This window comes from Teleopsis dalmanni, chromosome 1, assembly GCF_002237135.1.
Source record: "Teleopsis dalmanni isolate 2A chromosome 1, ASM223713v2, whole genome shotgun sequence".
NCBI classification, from domain to species: Eukaryota; Metazoa; Arthropoda; class Insecta; order Diptera; family Diopsidae; genus Teleopsis; species Teleopsis dalmanni.
Window position 1 is genome coordinate 142,888,149 of NC_051846.1, and position 23,403 is coordinate 142,911,551.

The window sequence follows — 23,403 nt, forward strand, 5'->3', positions numbered from 1 at the left end:
GTAAGAATAAGTAAAACATAAAATAAAATAAATATACATATACAAATAAAATAAATATACATATACAAATAAAATAAATATATATATAAAATAAATAACTTTTTAAAAATATATAAATAAAAAAAGTAAAATAAATTTATTGAAATTAGACATACCTACAGGTTCTTACTCAGAAATGCGGACTAATAAAGCTCAAGATTTTTATTCACGCTTAATAACTTTATTGAAATTAATGCAATTCAGTGATTTTATATTACGAGAGAGCACTGTATTTCAATGTAATTAAATATTTTTTATTTTATGTTTACTGTTTAAACAAAAATAAATAATAAAAACAATAAAATAACACAATTAGCTGATTGAAATTTTTGCTAAATAATAATTTTAATGTTTCTGGAAGTCATCAAAAAAATGCGAATATATATACACACATATACATACATACATAATTATTTTGTATGTATGCATACATTTTTTAAATGACAAATACAATACGAAAAAAAATCAATAAAAAATTCTTAAAATATGAGCGAAAACACGCGCAACCTCTATTAAAACAAATTTTCTGCTAAGAGGTAATATAAATTTATATGCATATTTAATATGTAAAACAGTGTAGTATATATAGCACAAATCTAATATTAATAAAAATAATATAAACAATCTCCAAGCAAATTATAATTATTCTATTTTTGGTTGGTATGTGCGCGATTGTAAGGTGTTCTCTGGGTATCAATAAAATGCAAACATTCGAGATACTCGTATTTAAAATACTGTGCGGGTAGGGTACGGGTACGGTACAATAAAATACTTTTTTTAATTCTTTTTTTAAGTTCGGAAACTAAAGTTTTTGTTAGTAAAATGATTTGTTGCTAATACATACAGGCCACATAATCCACATTGGTAGCGAACAACAATAACAACAATAATAACAACAAACATGAAAGCAGTAATGGAAATGGGAAGGGAGTAGGGCGTTGGAAGTGGATCGGCGGCAATGGAAAAGCAAATGTACATTCACTTGTGCCTACGTACGACTAAAGTAAAGAAAAACAAAAACGAATATAATGTATACATACACATTTTTATTATGCATAAGAATAATATGCCAACCAACCAACCAACCAACATAAAAGAAAAAAATATTCTTTAAAGGTAAAGCAGAAATAAAAAAAAAAAAATTTGTTGGAAATGAAAATGTACAGAAAGCAGCAAAAATGATGCTGCAAAAGTAATTGAACTTTACTCCTCTACACTCTCCTCCACACTTGCATATTTACACTTCGACATCGACATACTCGTTTAGTCAAAGTACCTGCCTCCTCACATTACCCCTGCTAATTTCTCAATTACAACGTGCTTAAGCTACAAAAAATTTTATATTTTCCCGTACGTTATTGCTTTAGTTCTGTTTAGATTGCAAGGAAGGTGTTTGCGTACAAAGGGCAGATATAGAGCAGAATGTACTGAAGAAAAAATCTTTTAAAGAAAAGTTCATATTAGAAAAAAAAAATTAAAAGTAAATAAGTCTTACTTAACTAGCAAGTAAGGCTTATCGGGAAGGCTTATAGGTTCGCAGGAATAGCATATATTGTTTACTGAAAATACTTAAATGAATTTTAGTAAAAATATTAGGAATCCCAAAAGACTGTTGAGTTGCATTAAATGAGTCAGAAAGGCTTGAAAATCTGAATTATAGGAATATTGTGTAATTAGTAATAAGACTGGGTGAATTTCTGTGAAAATAAAAATGACAATCTGATGGTAAATTTTCAAGAAATAGTCGATATTTAGAACTATTACTTCTGGCACCTAGGATAGGTTAAAGTACATATCCTAAAGATTCACTTAAGCTTATTGACTGATTATGTTATTGTATAAAAACTCAAGAGGCTTAAAAACTACCATAAATCTTCGGCAACTCCTAAAATGCTCTGAAGAGGTAGATCTTGAGGCTGGCCAAGATCCTTAAAAAAGAAGCGCCTAATATAGGTAATCCGCGCTGCGTATACGCTGTGCAATAACAAAACATATGTAAAGCACTTTCATTGTCTTCTTTACAACTGCGACGGCAATGATTAAACAGAAAATTAAATTTTTTAGCATAGTTCTCTAATCGGTTGTGAACATACCTACCACAAGACTGATATTTTTACATGTCATCTCAATGAGAGTGCTGAGTTTTTTTTTATTAAAACGCGACCAACTTGCATGCAGATGCGTGCATACTTAACACAAAATATTTAACACTTCGCATTTTGTACTAAAGTACTTAACACAAAAAAAATTCAACAACTGTTTATATGATACTCAGATTCTTCAGACGTTCTGAATGATTATCTGAAAGCCCCTCGTCTGGGCAGCTCGTCTGCTTTGCAGTTGCTGAAAATATCCCTATGACCGGGAACACAAAATAGAAAATAGCTGAACTGTATAATCTCATTTAAAGTTGTGTAGCAGTTAAAAATCGTCATGGATGTAAATTGAACTAAACTCAAAAATTCCAAAGCAGCTTAACTGTCTAAAAGTATGTACATATTTCTATTAAATATATTTTTCACTTGAAGACAATCTATAGCTTTCTTAATACCTACCACCTACCTATCACAAGACTGCTACTAAGTGTTAGTAATAGTGATATGACTAAACGAAAAGTTTTTTCCAAAACTTTAATCGTTGATGGCAGCAAATTGTCCCATAACGCGACTTAAAACCATCAACGCTGCGAGTGAAGATATATTGTCGCTTTAGATGTACAAAAGTTATGGTCAAGAGCAATTTAAATTAAATGAATGCATGATTGGAATTGAAGTGTTTGTTCAAATCAAAAAATTGACTATTTTCAAAATATTTTGACCATTTTCAATAGATAAACTTTGAATTAGTTTTCAAAAATGCCTTTAAATAGAAACATTTAATTTAATTTAATCTGGAGAACTGTGAGGTAATGATAATATGCATTAGGTTACAAGTAGAAAAAAATAAAAATTTAATATTATTTTAATAAAAATAATATCGTTTATATAATTATTAGTTTTCATAAACGAAAATTTAAAGAAAATTTCCATAATTTAAAGTTTCCATGATTAATTAGCAATTTATAATTTAATATTTTGCACTATTCACTTAACCATCTAATTTCTACAAAAGTCTTATGGAAGCCGACAGTTAAACTGTAGTGATAGTGTCAAGAATCATTGCAATTACACTATAAGTGACTTGATATATTTCAAAAACCACCAAATTCTAAATATATTATGATCTTTATTTCTTTTTTTGAAAAAATATTGCTTTAAAACTATCTTTAGAAATTGTTGCAAGCAAAAAAAACTTGGGAGCTAGAGGGTAAAAATATATTGTACAGCTCCTAAACACAAAATATCATCGTTGTTGTTGCAAATTTTTTTCTTTTTGGTGCATAATTTGCCATTTGATTGGTTGCGAAAACAATATCGGATCAAGATCAACAATTGGTTAATAAATATTCTGATAGCTTTATAAATTTCTCAACAAATCGTTCCATCGTTCCTAAGCATTACGTTCCTAGATTAGGTTCTATACATAAGAAAGAACAAATCATGCAACAAATAATACCTCTACGAACAGAATGGTATTGAAATTTAACAATTGAAAATAAAATTATAATTAAATAATTAATTCAATTATTCTACAGCTAGTTTATGATTTCGTTTTAATATAAACACAGCAAGTAAAATTGTTAATCAAAACTTTCATAGTAATAGTAACAAAACTCCAGAAAAATATGCGAACAAAAAAAAAAAGTTAAGTACGGCTTTGGATCAGTTGGTTAAGGTGCGCTGATTCTGAGCTTCACATTTGGCAGGACCCGAGTTCGATTCCTGGTACTTGCAGTCTCAAAAATAATTATTTACAAATAATTAAATACAAGAATTATTTCCAAGACCACTGATGATGGGTATTTGGCAATTCAATTAAAAAATTCAATTAATTAAAATAATATAAAAAATAAAATTTTTGTTGTTGTATTTCACTACTGTTCGAAAAAACCTCTCAAATCGTTTATATGAATATATTCTATGGTAAAAAATAATACTCGTCAGATGTTAAATAAACTAAGGAAAGTGATTGATAATAGTGTTGTGATATATCACAATTTTTTTGAAAATAAAATTTCAGACATCAAATATTACAATTACGGTAGTTCTCTATGTGGAGAACTGTTTTTTTTAAATTAAGATCTTATTATGTTGGTATATGAAAAATAAATTGTTAATCAAAAGTATATAACCCTTAGAGAAAAATGACATATTTTATGAAATTTTTCGGTAACAAATTTAAGCGATGGTGGAAAAGAAAAACAAATTAAGTTTAAATATTAAAATCGCTTGAAAAATGTTTTTTAATTTTGTTCAATAAAATTCAAAATATTTGTTTTTGGTCATTTGAGTTTTAATATATTTTGTTCCAAACTTAAAATATATGTGGGTTTTAAGATATATTTTATATATACTCACACAATATAGATACATTCTTTGGCTGTATCGAATTTAGCCAAAACTTTATCGAAACTAAAGTATATTCCTTACCTGTAATATAAAATTAAAAAAAAAATCAGGTTGTGTTTTAAAATAAATGTAAATTTAATATTAAGAATACAATTTTATTATAAAATCTACCATGCGCAGTAAAAATATTCACCATATGCCTAAGAATAACTTTAAAAAACCATAAATTAAAAAATTGAAATTTATTTCTTACATCATACACACATATATACACACGTACACATACACACACAGAGCCATTGGAAGATGTTCAGAACGAAAATCCAAGACGTGGAATGTGCAACACGCATTGGCAAGCAAGTGTCAAATACTAGTCTTATTTAACCGAGCAGCAAACCAACCACCTCAAAATTTACTGGCAGGGCAGCGAGCGCACAATAAAACCAAACCAAAAAGTAAAACAAAATCTTTATACCTTTTTGGTGTGTAAATTTGTAAATATATAAAAAAATATACATACGTATGTATTGTATTATAATAAACCCAAACAACTTTCAGTTGCATGGAAATTGATGTTGTCTATAAAAATTTCACATGACATCTCATTCCAATGCTTGTCTGTCAGTAGAAATAACTCACCATCATAGGCACGACGGCACACACAACACAACACACAGTAGACTGGAAAATTTGCTTACAAGCTTACCCACAAATTTAGCTACCGTTATTACACCTTATTCACTTATTCACCACGAGGTATACATACAAACGTAAACAAATGTACGCTGTTGTTGACATATTAAAAAGCTAAATTAAAAAAGTATTATAAAAAAAATTGCGACTGAAAAGTTGCAAACGAGTGTTGAAAATCGATGCCCAACATTGGTTTTGTTGCAACAACACACAACAGTTCATCCAGTCTCACTAACCAACAGAAAACCACCCACAAACAAGGAACTTAAACTCAACCCAATTTCGCGCATGGCATAGTCGAAAGGTTATATTGTAATCACAGTTAAATTTTTTTCTTAATATGCGAAATGACAGTCATACCGAGTAATTCGTTGTACCATTCGTGGTGTGTCGTCTGCCGCATTGTCGATTTCGTACTGCTACTATATATACGAGTACAAGCGACAACAGCAGCTAAGACAACTACTTCTCTTTTAAATATTTAAACTGATTTTTTTAAAGCATCTTTTATTCTACTTTTTCATATGAGGATATATATATATACATATATTTAATCATAAAACTGCCACAACCATCTATTAGCCTGAAAAATATACTGGATGTACTTAAATTCTAAGCACAAATTGTTAGTATGTATGTTTATATATTTATATGTTGTTTAACCAAAACGTACTTCCATTCTGCAACCTGCAGCTTGCCTTAAACTCAACTTCACCACGTAATACACTTCCTAATGCCTTACACACCACCAACAAAAAACATATTGATGTTTGCTGTATAGATAAGTGCCCCCAATAAACCCACAATTGTCAGAAATATTTTCTGATGTTAAATTTTTAAAGCTTACCCCATATTACAAAGTTATGTACATATTTAAATACATACATATAGTTATGGTCTCTGACCAACTGTATCAGCAGCAATAGGGAAAAAGGCAAACGAAGAGTCAGACAGACGCATTGTATTAAATGAAAATTTCTCAGTGGCAAATTTGTTTTTATGTAACCGGAACGCTACCGGAAAACAAAATGCCAAGCAAAAATTAAACTTATTTACCTCATATTATAGCTGGCTGTACAGGCGTGTGAAGGCAAAGTACTCAAACGTTAAATAAATCGTGCGAGAATATAATATTAAAGGGTATAAATATTATAACGCGAAATGTCGTACTAAAAGGATTTGTTGAAAGAGATTCATATAACATATTTTTAGGCGAAAAACAGGATAATAAAATAAAAGGGGAGAAAGAAATAAGCTACATCATACTGCTGGTGTCTGTTGAAAAGCTACTTATATAGAACTAGTAGGATTTTGTCATACTACTGAAACAGCGATAGACAGATTACTAAAACAATAGTAAAGAGACTACTAAAAGTGCCTAAGAATACCATAAAATTACACGAATTTTTACAATTCCTTCTATATACTAAATCAGTTGCTACAATCTACGACTGCCTAATCGTTATATATTAACTCCTATATTATCACAGATAACTCGCTATATATTAACTCGTAAATTATCACTGATGACTCGCTATATATTAACCCTATTGTTGTCATCGACTGGACTGAAACAATATTGACTTTATTACTAAAATTCTTACTGTCAATGTCTGCTTAACAGGACCATACATCAAGTATATTACTAGAGTGGGACTGTTAAACATTAGGCTGTTTATTTGTGAGAAGAAAATCTCATACAACATGCAATCGTAATTAATAAGACAAATCGCGAAAATCATTTTTATCTGTCAATGAGTTTGGACATACTGTCTATATTAACATACTAGTAGATGAACAAGTGATTCAGTTTCTAAGCTAGTCATTTAAAAATTTATATATTAACTGACGTCTGTTTGTTTCCAAGTACACATGTAAAAAAAATGATAAAAGATGAGTTTTTATATCACAATATAGGTGCGTAAAAAACTACATTTATGTTGGTCATAAACTGAAAAACCAAGTAAATACATCTGTTAAGTTGTTCAAATTTCCAGAGACATGTCCACAGTAACGGATAAGTAAACAAATTTTAAAAAAATACTGTAGAATTTTTTCTACAATAATAGCATCCGTTAATACAGTTCCTATTATTCCACAAACGATATCAGAAAACAATAGCATAGAATAGCAGCAGATTAAAATAGGAAAAAATGAAATAGAATACCAGTAGAAGGAAATAGGAATAGGATAGAATAGAATAAAGTACAATAGAATAAAACAGAATAGTAGTATAGAATAGGATTGGAAAAGAATAAGAGTAGAATAGAATAATAGTAGAATAGAATAAGAGTAGATTGGAATATAATAAGAAAGAATCGAATTTAAAAAGATTCTAAGTTACTAACGAATCACTGCACTGTTATTATAGCATATTTTTTATATTACAAATATTTTAATGCAAATAAAAGTCAGATCAACGTTGGATAATCATATAGAATGTGATAAGTTTCATTACCTTGTAGACAGTGAGGACATTCAGTCACTTTAGAGAGACCCATTTTGTTGAGATGGTATCTCAAGTTAAGATGTCTCTACAGTTCATCTGTCAGCAACTTCAGCTTTGGTCTACTGAGAAGAAATATGTTTTCATAAAATCAAACAGGAATATTGGATTTTAATTGTTTACAAAGTCAGTGGCTAATAGCCATGTATTAGGCCATGAGACCTAATACTAACTAATTTAAGAACCGATTAAAATATTTGAGGGCTATATAAAAATATATAAAAAAATAAATATTAATGCAAAAAAAAAAATAATTAATGCAAAAAAAAAATATATATTTTAAAAAAAATATAAAAATATACATTGACAAAAATAACATTAAAAAAAAATATATATTATTATTTAAACATATATATATATATATATATACATATATATATATATATGTATATGGTATATACAAAATAAATAATATATAAATAAAATTATATTTCAAAAAGTTTAGGGATATATAAAATTTTCAAAAATAACAAATTATAGAAAAAGATAATAAAAACCTATAAGCAAAAATAATAATATATCTAAAAATAAAAAAAAAATATATAAACAAAATAAAAATATTTTAAAGTAAATATAAATATTTAAAAAATAATACTAATAAAAATATGTGTAAAAAATTAAAAACAAAAAAGGGAAAATTATGAAAATGAAATTAAACAAAATTATAGAATAGAAATCAACTTTTATTTTTTTTTATATATGTTGAATAGTTATTATTTGGAGTTTTTATATCATTAGAATCTTAATTCTTTTCTATAGTTGGAAGTTTGTGTATCGGTGTTATGCTGTGATAGGATTTTAAAATTTTTAGTGTTATTTTCTCGTTTTGTTTCAATTGAAAACCATGATATCAATTTTTTTTTCAGTTAAATTCTAATATGTACTCTGTCAAATGTATTTTAAAGGATGTAAAAAAAACACTTCTTTAAGATAACGATAAAAATACTAATCAATCAAGTTTTCGTTAAATCTTGAAAGTTTATTTCAACATCCTTGTTTTCGATTAGTAGATATAGTACAATAGTTATTTAAAGTTTTTTTGTAGTCTTTTGTACTGAGAATTTTGTACCAACTTGTAAATAAGACTTGTAAATAAAAGATGCTGTATAAGCAAAACAATAATAGATGACTATGAAAAATACACTGATTTTTATAATCTCTACTATTACTAAATTTAGTTAATTAGAGAGTGATTATAATTTTATTTGCATATTATTTTTATGTTTATCAAGTATAGAAATATTAAATCAAATATCTTCACTAATTTTAAATAATATAAAAATTAATTTTTTTTAAAATTATAACTTTTGTAGTAAAATAACTTACATCTGATATGATGATTAAGAAATGAATATTTCATTTAGTTGTTGTAAATTCCAAGGACAACTGAAGATATTAAAATTTATTTATAAAGTAAAAACAAATTCACTAGAGCACTATGAATCTAGAATATGTGTTTGTTTTAGTAGAAAAAACTATATTATAATGTTAAAAAGCACGAAACAAATGCCAAAATGCCACACCCAAATAACAACACGATTTTAACTTATTTGTCCTTTTTATATATTTTCTTGCAATTTTTCCTTTGTATTCCAATGAATCAGTTAGCGAACCGAAAAAAACACGCGAAACTTTCAACAAGAAAAAATATTAAAGACGAAGGAGTGCACATAAAAACGCACACGTTCATACACACATATATAGAGTACATGACATTTGTAAGCACCAAAAACAACAACAACAACAACAAAGAACAGCGAACAACACTGTCATGTGCGCAGAATATGGCATAAAATGAAATCCTTTTATTTTGTTTATTTTTTCTGGAATCCGTTCTTCCACACTTAAAATACAAAAATTTATATATATTCGAAAGTGTAACTGAACACACATACAATTACGCTGCTAGAACAACACACGGGCGAAATGCGCGCTTCTACTCCCCAACTCAAATGTTCCGAGTAGACTGAATGTCCTTCGAACATATTGGCAACAACAACATCAGCATCAACGACAGCGACAACAACCGCTAACGAGAATAAAATAAGACGAACAAAAAAAATTAGAAAAACGCAACAACGACAACTGCTCGAACGAAGAAACGAACACCGAAAAGACAAAACGGATATTCAAACAAATGTTAATATAACCAACAAACTGTAGCTGCATACACACAAACACACACACACACGCACGCAATCCCATACACAAACGGCATATATGTGAGTCTGTCTATTTGGCGTACCTTTCCCACTGGTGGACTCGCACGGACACGGACACGGACACGATGGGTGCGATATTACTTGGCCCATACAAGTAGCGCAATTGAGGACCTTTTCATGCGATGTAAAAACAAAATTAATAATAAAAATACTAAGCGAGCCACAACAATTGCTGCCACCGAAGGATACTGGAAGAATGGTTAACTCAAAAAGTGAATATATAAATGAAACTAAAAAGCCGCTGTATTGCCACCAAAGGCATTCATTTGTCGTCGACGTCGTCAGCATCGTTTTCAATATTGCCACTGGTACAAAGAACATCCCCGAAAATTAACGAAAATGTATCCAAAACGAACGAAAGTCGGCTGTTAAAGGATACAACGGCTACATCGGCAGCATCATCAGCAGTAACAGCAGCAGCAGCAGCAACAGAAGAGCACACAAAACGCAAGGATTTTATGCCACTGACTGATGCAAAGTATGAACAAAACACACAAAAAAAAGAAACAAAAAAAAAGAAACAACCAAGAACACACACACATATACACAAATCTTTACCTATATGCAACCCACACAAATTTTACCCACTTACAGATATATCAACACTCAAATACTCAAATTCAAGTAGACAAACATTCAAACATTGACATATACACATACACACAGACACAAACGCAAACGCAAATTTTAATATATGTACAACTCGACGGAACTACTAAACTGCAAAATATGCGGAGAAATTGAGGAAAATGCATTAAATCCGGAATATGCCCCGTTGGCGAACGCAACGCAATATAAAACAACGAATCTACATACAAATCCACAAATTTGCTCGCAAATACATTTCCATACATAAACTGATACATGTACTTATATACATACATACGTACGTACGCAGCACTTCGTAATAATGTAACGCAAGGAAACAAAGACGCAACAGCGGTAGCAGGAATTTCATTTAACTGTAAAACAGCTAAATATACAAACATACAGTCAGTCATCACACACAAACGCAGATCTAACATACAGACAAACATAAACTAAAACAACCAGCAGCATAAGCCCACTCCACTACACTCCTCACACACCCAAAAGTGGGGTCAAAGTGGCGTAAAATAGTGGGCAGCAATTTCAATTTGGTATGAGCGAATAGGAAGAAAGGAATGTAGATTGCTGCTTTGGTAGTTATGGTAAGAATGTTGCAAACAAAGTACACCGGAAGTGCAGCAGGTCGCAAATAGGTAGAGAAATTCTATGTGTTACCAGGCTAGCGCAGCAAAGGCAGAATTTAAAACCAAAAACAACATACACGGCTACAGCAACAATACAGCACAGCACAACAACACAGCATCGACAACTTCACTACTAGGTTAGCGCTATTGAAACGCATCAACATCAAATGCAACCAACGTCAAGGTGTATCACCATCTAGGGTATTGTAAGTGCAGCGGCAGCAGCAGCTGCCAGCAGGCAGCGAATTCCAGTTATATTTACACAACAAAAACCCTAGTTGCGCGTTCACGTTCACCACAACCAAACATGATACACAAACACACAACCACACGCACACACATACACACATGTGCAGCAAAACTTTCTCGCCCGCGCAAATACAAAACAACCAAGCTGGCTGCTAAAATGAAATCTAAACTTTATTCAAATAAACTGATTTGAATCTCATGGAATAACACAAATCTAAAGCGAGCATCGAACACCGAACACGGAACACCGAATGCTTAACAAACAACAAAATTCTCTAATTGAAATGATACAACGCAAGGATACCAAAATGTAGCACCACCACGAATGCTTAAATATCGAAATACATGAAAACTGAAAACTCAAAAGCGACCTAAGCTATGTAGTAATATTCATTTATGACCGCCATTGCCTAGGCAATATCTGCGTTCATATGTAATAAATATTCACCAATAATCTAATGCCATCCATAATCATATTAAACTCTAACTTAACAATATGTAAAAGAGAATTTTATTGGCATTGTTAGTTAGGAGTGTTCCTGACGAAGAGAGCACAAATGCAATTAAAATTCCAAAAATATTTTACATCATATTTTCTATAAACTTAAGACTGAATTTTTTCAATATTAAGACGTCAAGTAATTTATGTAAATCAAAAAAAAAATATTTAAATAAAAATTCGACTCTGAGCTTCACATTTGACAGGACCCGAGTTCGTTTCCTGGTACTTGCAGTCTCAAAAATAATTATTTACGAATAATAAATAATTAATAATAATATTTTCTATAAACTTAAGACTGAATTTTTTTCAATATTAAGACGGCAATTAATTTATGTAAATCAAAAAAAAAAATATTTAAATAAAAATCTGACTCTGAGCTTCACATTTGGCAGGACCCTAGTTCGTTTCCTGGTACTTGCAGTCTCAAAAATAATTATTTACAAATAATTAAATACAAGAATTATTTCTAAGACCACTAATTATGGGTATTTGGCAATGCACGAAACAGCTGTATGGTCAACCAAAAATTCAATTAATTAAAAATAATATAAAATGAATTTTTGTTGTTGTAGTTTACTACTGTTCGAAAAACCTCTTTAATAAAAATAAAATATATTCCATTCAAGTGCACATAAAAAATTAATTTTTTTTTAAATTTAATTTTAAATTTTAAAAATTATTATAAATTAGAAAAAATTATTTTTCTAATAGAAGGATTTTAAAATAGTAGTGAATCACAACAACAACATTACATTTATACAATAAATTCAAATTGAATCAATTTAAATAAAATTTTGTCACTACAATTCAAAAATCCTTTTAAATATATTTTCGATCAATGTTGATGACTAATAAAGCATAAGGCAATCGCAACAGTGAATAACAATTGACGCCCAGAACACACCTGTCAGTTATTCCAGTAAATTTTACCAACAATTTATCATAAAAGAACAAAAACACAGAAAAGTGTCAGGCTTCTTATGTTTTTAATCACTGGGGTTGATCATTGTATGATACGTAAAATACCAAGTGACCGACCATAATGGGCGGCGTCGTTAACAAAAACTTCCGTCATAGTTGCCATGACAATGGTGTGCAGGAAAACAAGCAATACTTATTATGTCACTGTCCAGATTTTCCCTGACAAAGGTTAAAATCCTAGGGAAATTTTTAGTTCAGTGAAATGTCCAAAATAGACACATCTTAACTTATTATTATTTATTGTTATTGACATGTTCTAGCATTACATCATAGGGGTAAATTAAGAACTTAGCATTTCCACAAATCTCGTACATCTTCACTTATTGATTGATAATATCTTTTTTTCCTTATCCTTATGGTATTACATATCAACATAGAATACCATACCTTTTCATACTCTTCATGCATTTAACCTTATTTAAAGTAACCTAGACTTACACTTTATTAATATAATATAATATAATGTAAACAATTAAAAACAAATAAAAATATAATTCATAACTTTCGCCAGCAAGAGAAAATTTGTAAATAAAATGAAAGTTAACCTTTTATCTTAATTGAAATTAATTTGGAATATATTATAGTCCCATTAGGTTAATAGCACTATTAACTAGTTTACAATTATTCTATCATTAAAGGTTTCCATTGCGACTCTTCCCTGATAAAAGTACGCAACTATTTTAACTACACATAAAACCAAAAATTTTATTTGATAATAACTTTTGTAATTAAGCTGCATCTAAAGATCTATTATAGAGTTTCGTTTGCAATATACTGAGCAATGAGAGATCAGGTATAATGGTCTGTCATCTCATGAAGATGACAATTAACGCTTGTTATTATGAGTCCAGGTCTATCAAGTTGATTGTAAGTAATGGATTTGTGATATAGCGAACAAGGGCATAAAAACATCTACTTTACATTTATTTGATGTAGAAGTATATAAATAAAGTTTCTACAGAGGTTTAGAGGTAAGCGTTTTTATGTTTTAAAAATCTTCCTGAAAGATTATGTGACGTGGTTATTTGTTTATGTGAATTACCTGCTGTGTTAAACCTATTGCTTTAAGAGCACCAATGATATGTAGAACGTTACGGTTTCATATCAAAAATATTCCATTTTGTTTTTATTATTCATTATCAGTATTATCGTAATGCGTGTGTTTAGATGAGTTTTGTAGACCACGTCAAATGTGTTAAATTTGATTCATGTTTTTGGTTCCACAATTTGCAGAATCCAATACTTATATGTGAGAGCCGGTCTTATAATCATTTTTTATATCTGTAGCTCGTACAATCACAAGCTGTATGAGTTTTATCACAACATTGATATAATTCAGTGAATTAACAATCTGTCGTGTGATGAAAATGGATAACGAAATTCCAGCGAAAAAAGGCGGTAATTAGAGGAAAAAGGTAGACCTTGTTTTCAGTGAAGTGATTATGTTGAGAAAGCACCAATCGCATTTGATGTTTGAACAGGATACAACGCACGTGTTTTGAGGCACCTGGCTAAACATGCTACATCAGGTCAAACCCTGGTACCGGATTGTTATGGCCATTTGAATAAGTTAGTAAATTTTCTTTTCTTAAATATTAATTTGAATTTCACTGCTGAAAAAAAGTAAGATCTATTATTTTCCTACATACATCCTTTAATTTCTAAATAAAGGGTTTATCTATGATGACCACACCACGTAATTAATTTTATTTCTTAATTTCTTTAAAAGTTATATTTCATATACTTGCTTGTCTTTTTTGGAAGATTCTGGTCATTTTTTCTTTATATAATTCAAGGCCCTCCGTAATTGTTATTTCCTGGACATGGAAGACTATTTTATACACATACCCATATATTTGTATTAAATTATGTAATAGGTTGGTCTATTTTTTTAACTGCTGCATTAAAGTTTTAGTTAAATATAAATGTTGATAAGGAGTGTCTTTGCTTCACTTTCCAACTTATTTTAATATCATCTGATAGTTCGTCGTTCATTTGAGTTACTTAAGCATTTGAGTAGCTAAGCGTTGCCACATTATAAAAAAAAGTATTTGATTTAATATTATAATAGAATATTATAATAGATTATAATAGAAGGATTTTTTTTATATTTTAAATTACAAAAAAATAGTTTTCAATGCTCAAATTTCTGAGCATTCCAGGAACAGTTTACATATATAGATAATCTAATAGCCTAAAAATAATCACTATTCAATAACTACTCAAGCTATTTGGGTGGACTATTTTTGAGATACGCTGTAAAAATTAGTACATATTTATTAGATATTCATCGAAATGAAGGACACCTTTCTTTAAATGACGATTACCAGAAAATTTTTACATTCTTCATTAGTGGAATGTAAAAGAGAAGTGAACTTAATAAATTATTTTTCTCACAATACCAGCGTTTTTGTGACACAAACTGAACATTTAACTTGAACAGTTCATATGTTATTTTCGTTATGTAAGCATTCATTTATCGATTTCTGCAAAAAATGTTCACAACTGGTGATTTGGTGAAATGAAAAAATTCAGTAAAAGTTTGCTTATATTTCCCGAAAGTGGAGGGTGATATTTTCCAATACGTTTTAAATAACTGTCGAGCCTATTCAGTTAATACACCCTATCAAGTTTAAAGAGCAAAGAAACACATGATGTTATTTCGCCAAACTCCCTAAGTTATTTGAGTGAAATTTGAAAATGCGATTACCACGAAGGATACCACGAAAAAAGGCGTTGTTAAAGAAAAAGAAAAACCTAAAATAAATGTTAAATGGCAAATCAATAATGCCACATATTAATACATATGTACAGATTTATATGCATACGCATAGATACATTCATGTAAAAGAGGTACTCGTGTAAGTAAGTGGTGTTCGTTCACATTTTAGTGCTGCGATACTAGCATGTGATACTCATTTTACAGACGCAACGATTTCGGCAAAGCTTAAGGAAGAATCCACTTAAAACCACCAAGTGTCGCCGCTGTTGAAAGAGCTATACAATACATATCCGAGCTATTTAACGAAAATATATTTATAAGTATACATATAATACATAATTCAACGCATAACATTAGGCGGCGGTTGGCTACAAGAAACTTCTTCCTAAGCCAACAGCATCAGCATCAGCTTCAGCTTCAGCTCCAGCATCAGCAACTACTACTGCAGTTAACTTAAACAGTGCGATTAGTGCGATAGAACAGCATATCAGTCCAGGGAAAAACAATATGGCATTCGGTATCACACAACAAGACAAATGTAAACTGCTTATGATTAAATTCAGTATTATATATAAACATAGATACAAACAGTTACCTACTTAAGTACATAAATAATATATTCACTGGAAAGCAAATATAGCAACAGCAGCTCTACAGAGTGCACCACTGAGCAAGTATCGAGCACATCGAGGAGCACAGACAATTCTAGAAACATTCACCACGACAAAATTCGTATTCGTTGTACTTCGTTATTAAATTCAAACGTGCAAATGAATGTATCCATGAGCTACAACCTCAGCATTGTTGGTTAGCTACGATGGCGTTGACGGCGACGAAGGCAACAACGGCAACAAAGCCAACAACGATGACGAAAATAGCAAAAATCGAAAATTATATTATACATCAACAGCAGCAATATTGTCTCATGACACCATTTTCATATAATATGCTCTTTTATATATATAAACGTATTTAACATAAATGTGAATATTTTAGATATATATAAACAAACGTACATCCGAAGGATAACAAAGGATATATGACACCACCTAACCACAAACAAAATTAGTAAAGCAGAGAAGTGAAAAGTACCAAAAACTTACCTGCAAAAGTCTTAAATACTCTTACTTATCCTATTCTGGAGTGATTTTGATATACTGCAAATCGCAAGATAAATACAAAGCACATTAAATTTGTCTTCATTTTTTTTTATAAGTTGATATAAAAAATTATCTCAACTTTACATAAATATAATATCCAGATTGTTTACTAACTAAATCATATAATGATTGAAATTTATTTTTGGTACAAACTTATCCTTGACAATCTCTACTGGCCAATATTGCAAACAACCCTGTTTTCTGTATGATGTTTTAAGTCTCTTTGAACAAGTGTACTATATTTATACAGAATATAGGATAGAATTTTATCGTAGTTAACATGATTTTTATAGTTTCTTGGACTAAGGAATCTTCACCTGTTTTCATACCATTTAATTAGTAAACACTTTTCAAAACATTTTACATTTAATTCAAAGATAGAATTTACACTTAAAGCAAAGAATTTAAATTACTGAAATAACGAGCTAATAAATCAACAAACAATATAACTTATACCTATGACTACACTATCTTAATTTCAATTAAAATACTAAAGCAAAAAGAAAAAATTATAGAACAATTTACTTATAACAATACGAAGGAGCAAAAAACTTTAATAAAGACAAGGCCACCAGATAATCAATCGTGCCTTGGGTCTTGATTTACAGAATGGTTTACATATTTACAGAAAAATAAATAAAAGGGAAATTGTGTTATATACTTTTCTTTCTGTTGCTTCGGAATAGCAAAAATAAATAAAATAGACAAATTGAATAACATAATTCGATTAATTAATATAATAAAATAAACAGACAGTAATGGGTTGGAACTTAGATAAAAAACATTGTTAAATACTTAATGTGTACAGAAAATAAAGGAATTACTTTCAATGGATGTTAATTTGAGTACAACATTGACATTTGGCATTTGAAATGTATTTCTGTAAATCTGATATTGAACTACACATAAAATGGAATAAAATAAAAAAATTAGTATTTGCAAATGTTTGAAACTATGAAAAGTAATAATTAATAATAAATATATAACATAATTGTCTAAAAAAAAAGCACGGCGACCTTTGCAGCTTCTTGTGTCAAGAATAAATTCCTAATAAAACAAAAAATGTTCTATATGTTTTAATGAAGATCAGAAAGTCTTCTGTCTCTAGGGCAAAACTGGGCATTCGTACAGAATATAATGAGAAATTTCATCGCCATTCTGTCATGTTATAAAGCCCCGTCTTAAGATTTTAGTGCAAATCATAGTTTCCAATTTAATAACCTATTAGCAACTCTGATTCAATATAGTGGAGAAAAGTATTAGGCAAATAAAATAGCCAATTAAGATTTAAATTTTTTTTTCAGAGTATACAGTTAAGTCAGATTGTCGTTAATAAGACCCTTTGAACACTAAAAGATATTAGATAATATTATTTCAATAACATAACGAGGTATTATATCGCGAACCCACTGAGAAGCATTAATAAATTAGAAATTATAAACTTGTAATATAACATATTTGATGAGATATTTAATAAACTGAAAAAACTCAAACATCGCCACCTAAAAGTCTAACTATCACCAAATTTGATTAATGACTGGTCACCGTGCCCAATACAGTTTCAACGAAAGGAATAGTAAAGACTACAAATGCAAATTAAAAAGTTATAATATGGTTCAACATCTCTCTGCGATGATCTTGTAAGGCCTATTTAAACATTATACTTCATTAATTGCTGATAACTAGAAACATACCAGTAAGTTGCTTCAACTAAGACATGACCTGATAAACATTGCAGTATCGGTGCTGACGGGCCACTGTATACTGGGATAACATGCAAACAGACTCGGTCTATCGTATAATAACATTTGTCAGAGTTGAAGCTTCGCAGATGAAAAGGAACTTGTACTTTTCGTCATGTATCAGTGTCCATCATTTAGTAGGATAAAATTAAAATCACCGAGGCACTTTTTCCTGCCGACCAGGCAGAGCTATCATTCTGTACACTTAGGGACTTAGTCAAGTTTAAATAAAGACTTATCGGGTCGATTAACTTTTCTTGAATAAAGGACACTGGTGTTTTTACTGGTCCTTCTTGTCTGCCTATGAAACTAATGCAATGTAGAATTTTTCGAACTTGCTTTATTGTGCACAAGGCCCACTTGAGCTAACCTAACCTAACCTTATCTAAGTTCAGATTTCGATCGGATATTTATCGAAAATAGATTTTTGTTTTATTGTCAATTAGGCAGCACTTTCAAATTTCTCGTGTACTCTGCTCTTCAATTGTACTTTATTTTGATAAAATTATCACCTGTTTATTGACAATTATTTGCAAAAATGCTATATAAATAAATATACTAACAAATAGTGCTTTAAAAGTAATAAGGCAAATAATTATATGTTATATATATATTATTTTATATTATAATATATATATTATTTTACTTGCAAATAGTACCTTAAGAACAATAAGCCAAGTATTTCATATAATTCTAGTTCTACACATATCACCAGAAATAAATTTGGAATAAAAATAATAATAAGAACATCTTATAAAATGATGGATTTCTACATATGACACGTAGGTAGCAGGTCGATAGCAGGTGGGAGCTACGGAAGATATAATCTGAGAACAGTTATTTTCTTATAGAACCCAAATCATTATATGTAGAACCACATAATAATTTACTTATTATAACCAGATTTATTTATAAAAAAGTTTTGATAAACAAATAAAATAAACAAATAAATTAAATAAATAAATTTAAATACTAGGCATATAGAACAATTTAATAGTCGGAGAGGTATATGAACACATAAAGAAACTTACTAGTATTTTTAGTATTTTCTAATACTTTATAAAAACGTTAACATATTCAGTATACTAGGCAATACTGTTAAAAATACATTCTGATCTAATTATATTATAGATATTATTCACATAAGGCCAAGTAAAAATTTGCTTTTGAAAAATATTATTTTAATTGATATGACGTCAATAAAATGTTTTCATATACTCATTTGTAAGACAAGCAAAATTATTACGGATATACTAACTTTTGCCGAATTTATGAAGTAAAAATTAAAGCGTATCTCATTAATTTGAGTATCTACGGTCGTACGCTTATAAAAAGAAATTATATAAAACACACTTGTGTTAATACGTGTTATGGCGATACATAAAAAATTTGCATGTACATAATACGTTTGAAATACATAGTATTTTTTAAATTATTTTTTTTATATTTTTATTTTATAGCATCGCAATCTTTATTTATTTATTTTTTGGGTGATACTACTTTTATTGTTTTTGTGTATTTCAAAGATTTTATCTGTTATACTTTAACTCTACTTGCTGTGCTGAGCTGTGTTGTGTTGAAAGTAATTTTTTTTATTATATACTTAACGAATATTTGTATCTGGTATCTGTACAGATTATAGGTATATATTAACAAAAATCGCCAACACAACAAAAAAAAATTTGCAAAGTTGCCGTCAATGCTTTTATTTATTATTTTTATTTCAATTTTTCTACTTCATTTTTTTGATTGCTTGATTTGTACTTTTATATACACATATATATATAAATATATATATAATATATATATATATATATATATATAGTATGTATATTGTATATAATAAAAGCATGAATAGATATAAGAGTGTATGAAAACATGTACATTTTTTCATGGAAAATAATTTTTAAGTATTCTGTTTATATAAATATATATATATATGTTTTGTTTGTGTAAAAATACTTCCATATTATATAAACATATATACGAAATAAACAGATCTCTAGCAATTTGCGTATATGCACATTTTAATTATTTTATTAATTTGAAACATGAGTAATTCTTGATATATTCGAATGTTTACTGAAATCACTGCACTTGAAACGTTTTGATATTTCTGCTCCCATATTAGTGAAATCAAACAAAAAATTAACACAAAATTATTTAGTTCACTACATTTAGTTAAATCATATTTGATTATATTATAAAAAAATAAAATGAAATTTTTTTTGTTCCATTTTTACTTATAAAGTGAACACACCTTTTACAAAAAACAAAAGCTTAAGTGGGTAAAATTCTAGTCTTATAGGCTCTATATATGAGTAAAAGTGAGATGAGTTGCACTAATAAGTTAACTTTATATCAACTATGAACCTAACCCCTTCACTTCATTAAATTTAGCTCGAATATACATATATCAATCAATACACAATCAAACAAGCAAACTTTAAAGTGCTAGCTAACAGCAACAAAATGTAGGGTACGAAAGAAATAATTACATAAAAATAGTAGTATAAACAATGAACAAAATTGTCGATATCTTAACCAGTCCTTTTTTGCTTTCTTGTTGATCTGAGAAAACACAGAATTGTACCATTTTCAGAAATCGTTCAGTAAAATTTAAAATCTCTGCAAGAGTAGTTAACTATGTGATGAAGATACTTTAAATACTGTTTAAAATGTAGAGATGGCAAAATCCAATAGAGCTGCGAAAATTATTTAAAGAGTAGAAGTTTGAAAAATGAAACAAGTGCTCGACAGTACTAATAAAAAAAACTTTCATATTTTCCTTTCTTACGACATATTTAATTTAGAAATATAGAAATATACAATACGATTGTACTGTAGAAACTGTAATATACACGGGGGAGTAGGCTATCGTTGACTATATAGACAAATTTTTATATATGTGTGTGTATTTACTGAAAATGGAACTAGCAGTTGTAATAATATTCCCCCCCTGGAATCAAATGAACTATATTTATATAGATAATAATTTAAAAAACCAAATAAAAAAAAATTGATATTAAATAAAAAAAAATTGAAATTAAATAAAAAAAAAATTGAAATTAAATAAAAAAAAATTGAAATTAAATAAAAAAAAAATTGAAATTAAATAAAAATAAATTGAAATTAAATAAGAAAAAAACAAAAAGTAAATAAAAAGTAAATAAAAAAAAAATAATAAAACAAAATATAAAAAAAAACCTAAAAACCAAATTAAAAGTTGTTTATTCAGACTGACAGAAGCCTTAAAAAAATCAAAAAATATTAAAGTACTATATATCTGTTGAAGGAACATCCCTCTTAGACAGACCATTTTTCCAAACATTACTTTTTTATTATTTGTTGCAAACATTTTTAAACCAGATAAATTGAACGGATAAAAATTGGTCGATGATGAATGTTTAAGTATGGGAGTTTTCACTGTGTAATAAATGTTAGATCTGAATCGCTTCAAATGAATTGCTGTTAGACATAGTCAGGATACATCCCTGGGGTTATGATTTTCACTGCACTTTTGGAAAAAATTCGTATCAGAATAAAAAGATATATATGTAAGTATATAATACATAATAAAGAAATCCATTATATTGATTTTAATATGAATAACTTTTTTTTTTATAAATTAATTTATATAGTAAGTTTTTATATGAAAATATGTTTTTAAATATATTAATAATAGATATAATATATACACACATAATCGGCATAAATAATTTTTTTTTATTTTAATAATTTTTTTTTAATTTTAATAATTTTTTTTTATTTAGGTAATTTCCATATGTAAATATAATTTTAAATAAATATGTATATACATATGTTTATTTACATAATTTTGTATTTTTATTTAGCATGCATTAGTATGTGTACGTACGTATGACTTTGATGCTTAATATGCAATTAAAATTACATGCAATTAAATACGAAACATTCACTCCCAAATGAATACACTAAAGAAATCAATTTATTTTAGGGTGGGGTCATGAAAAATGACAGAAATGAAAATACAGGGTCCACACATATGTGGGTCCATATGTAATATTTATTCTATAAAATAAAAATTTAGAAAAACAATTGAACGAGTCTATTTAGAATTCGTATATATGTGTTGTATGTATGTATGAACAGTTATATGTATCAATTATATATCAACACAAACAAATATACATCATATGCATATGTATGTATGTATAATATAAATTCAGAAGCGATGTTGCGACATTTCATATGGACCCTCATATACATAATATTTACAAAGCATGTAGATATGTTTGCTTTTTCTATGTAATATACGTGTGCGTACGCATATGTATGTACTTGTATCGATACACGACTACATGTACAACGGCTGTTGCATTTAACAAACTTTCATTCAAAAATCTAAAACTTATTGAATTCCATAAAAATAGAACGGCAACAAAGAAGCGAATAACTTCGACTGATAAGAAAAAAACACGAGAACAGAGTAAATAAAACAAAAGTTAACAAAAAAAAAAAGAAAAAAAACATAGAAACAAAAAAATAAATAATGTAAAAATAAAACAAGCTTAACAATTAAACAAAGTGAAATTTTAAATTAAAAAAGAATTTGCAAATTAATATGGACACAAAAAATAAACCAACAACAACAACACAAAAAAGAAACACATCTAATAGTTTTGTAGGAGTGAATATATGTATGTTTTTACGTTACAGCACAAAAGCACACACATACATATACATACACATGTATATCCAATCTGTAGCTAAAATTATATTTGTGTTTAAATTAAAGTAAAAATTGAAATTGTTTTAAATATTATTTATAAATCTCCACGTATACATTACGAATAGAAGCAATTATGAAGATACAGATAAAAAAAACAAAAAACAAAGACATCAGACGCAACTCGAAAGGCAGACAC

At 28.6% G+C, this 23,403-nt stretch overlaps 1 protein-coding gene across 4 annotated transcripts in view; it reads right to left on the reverse strand.

The window, feature by feature from the left end:
* Positions 1-23,403, reverse strand: part of LOC119669144 (serine/threonine-protein kinase tousled-like 2) — a 130,960-nt gene that overhangs the window by 20,719 nt on the left and 86,838 nt on the right. The window contains exon 1 of one of the 4 annotated variants that reach the window (XM_038078942.1): positions 7,639-7,658. The exons of 2 other annotated variants lie outside the window; for them this stretch is intronic. Coding sequence is in view for 1 of the 2 variants with exons in the window: in XM_038078937.1 (XP_037934865.1) it covers positions 4,497-4,511 (15 nt within the window). In the remaining variant the exon portion in view is untranslated. Of the gene's footprint in view, positions 1-4,496; positions 4,569-7,638; positions 7,659-23,403 lie in introns of those variants that run through there. One more of the 4 variants, XM_038078937.1, reaches the window with a different exon arrangement.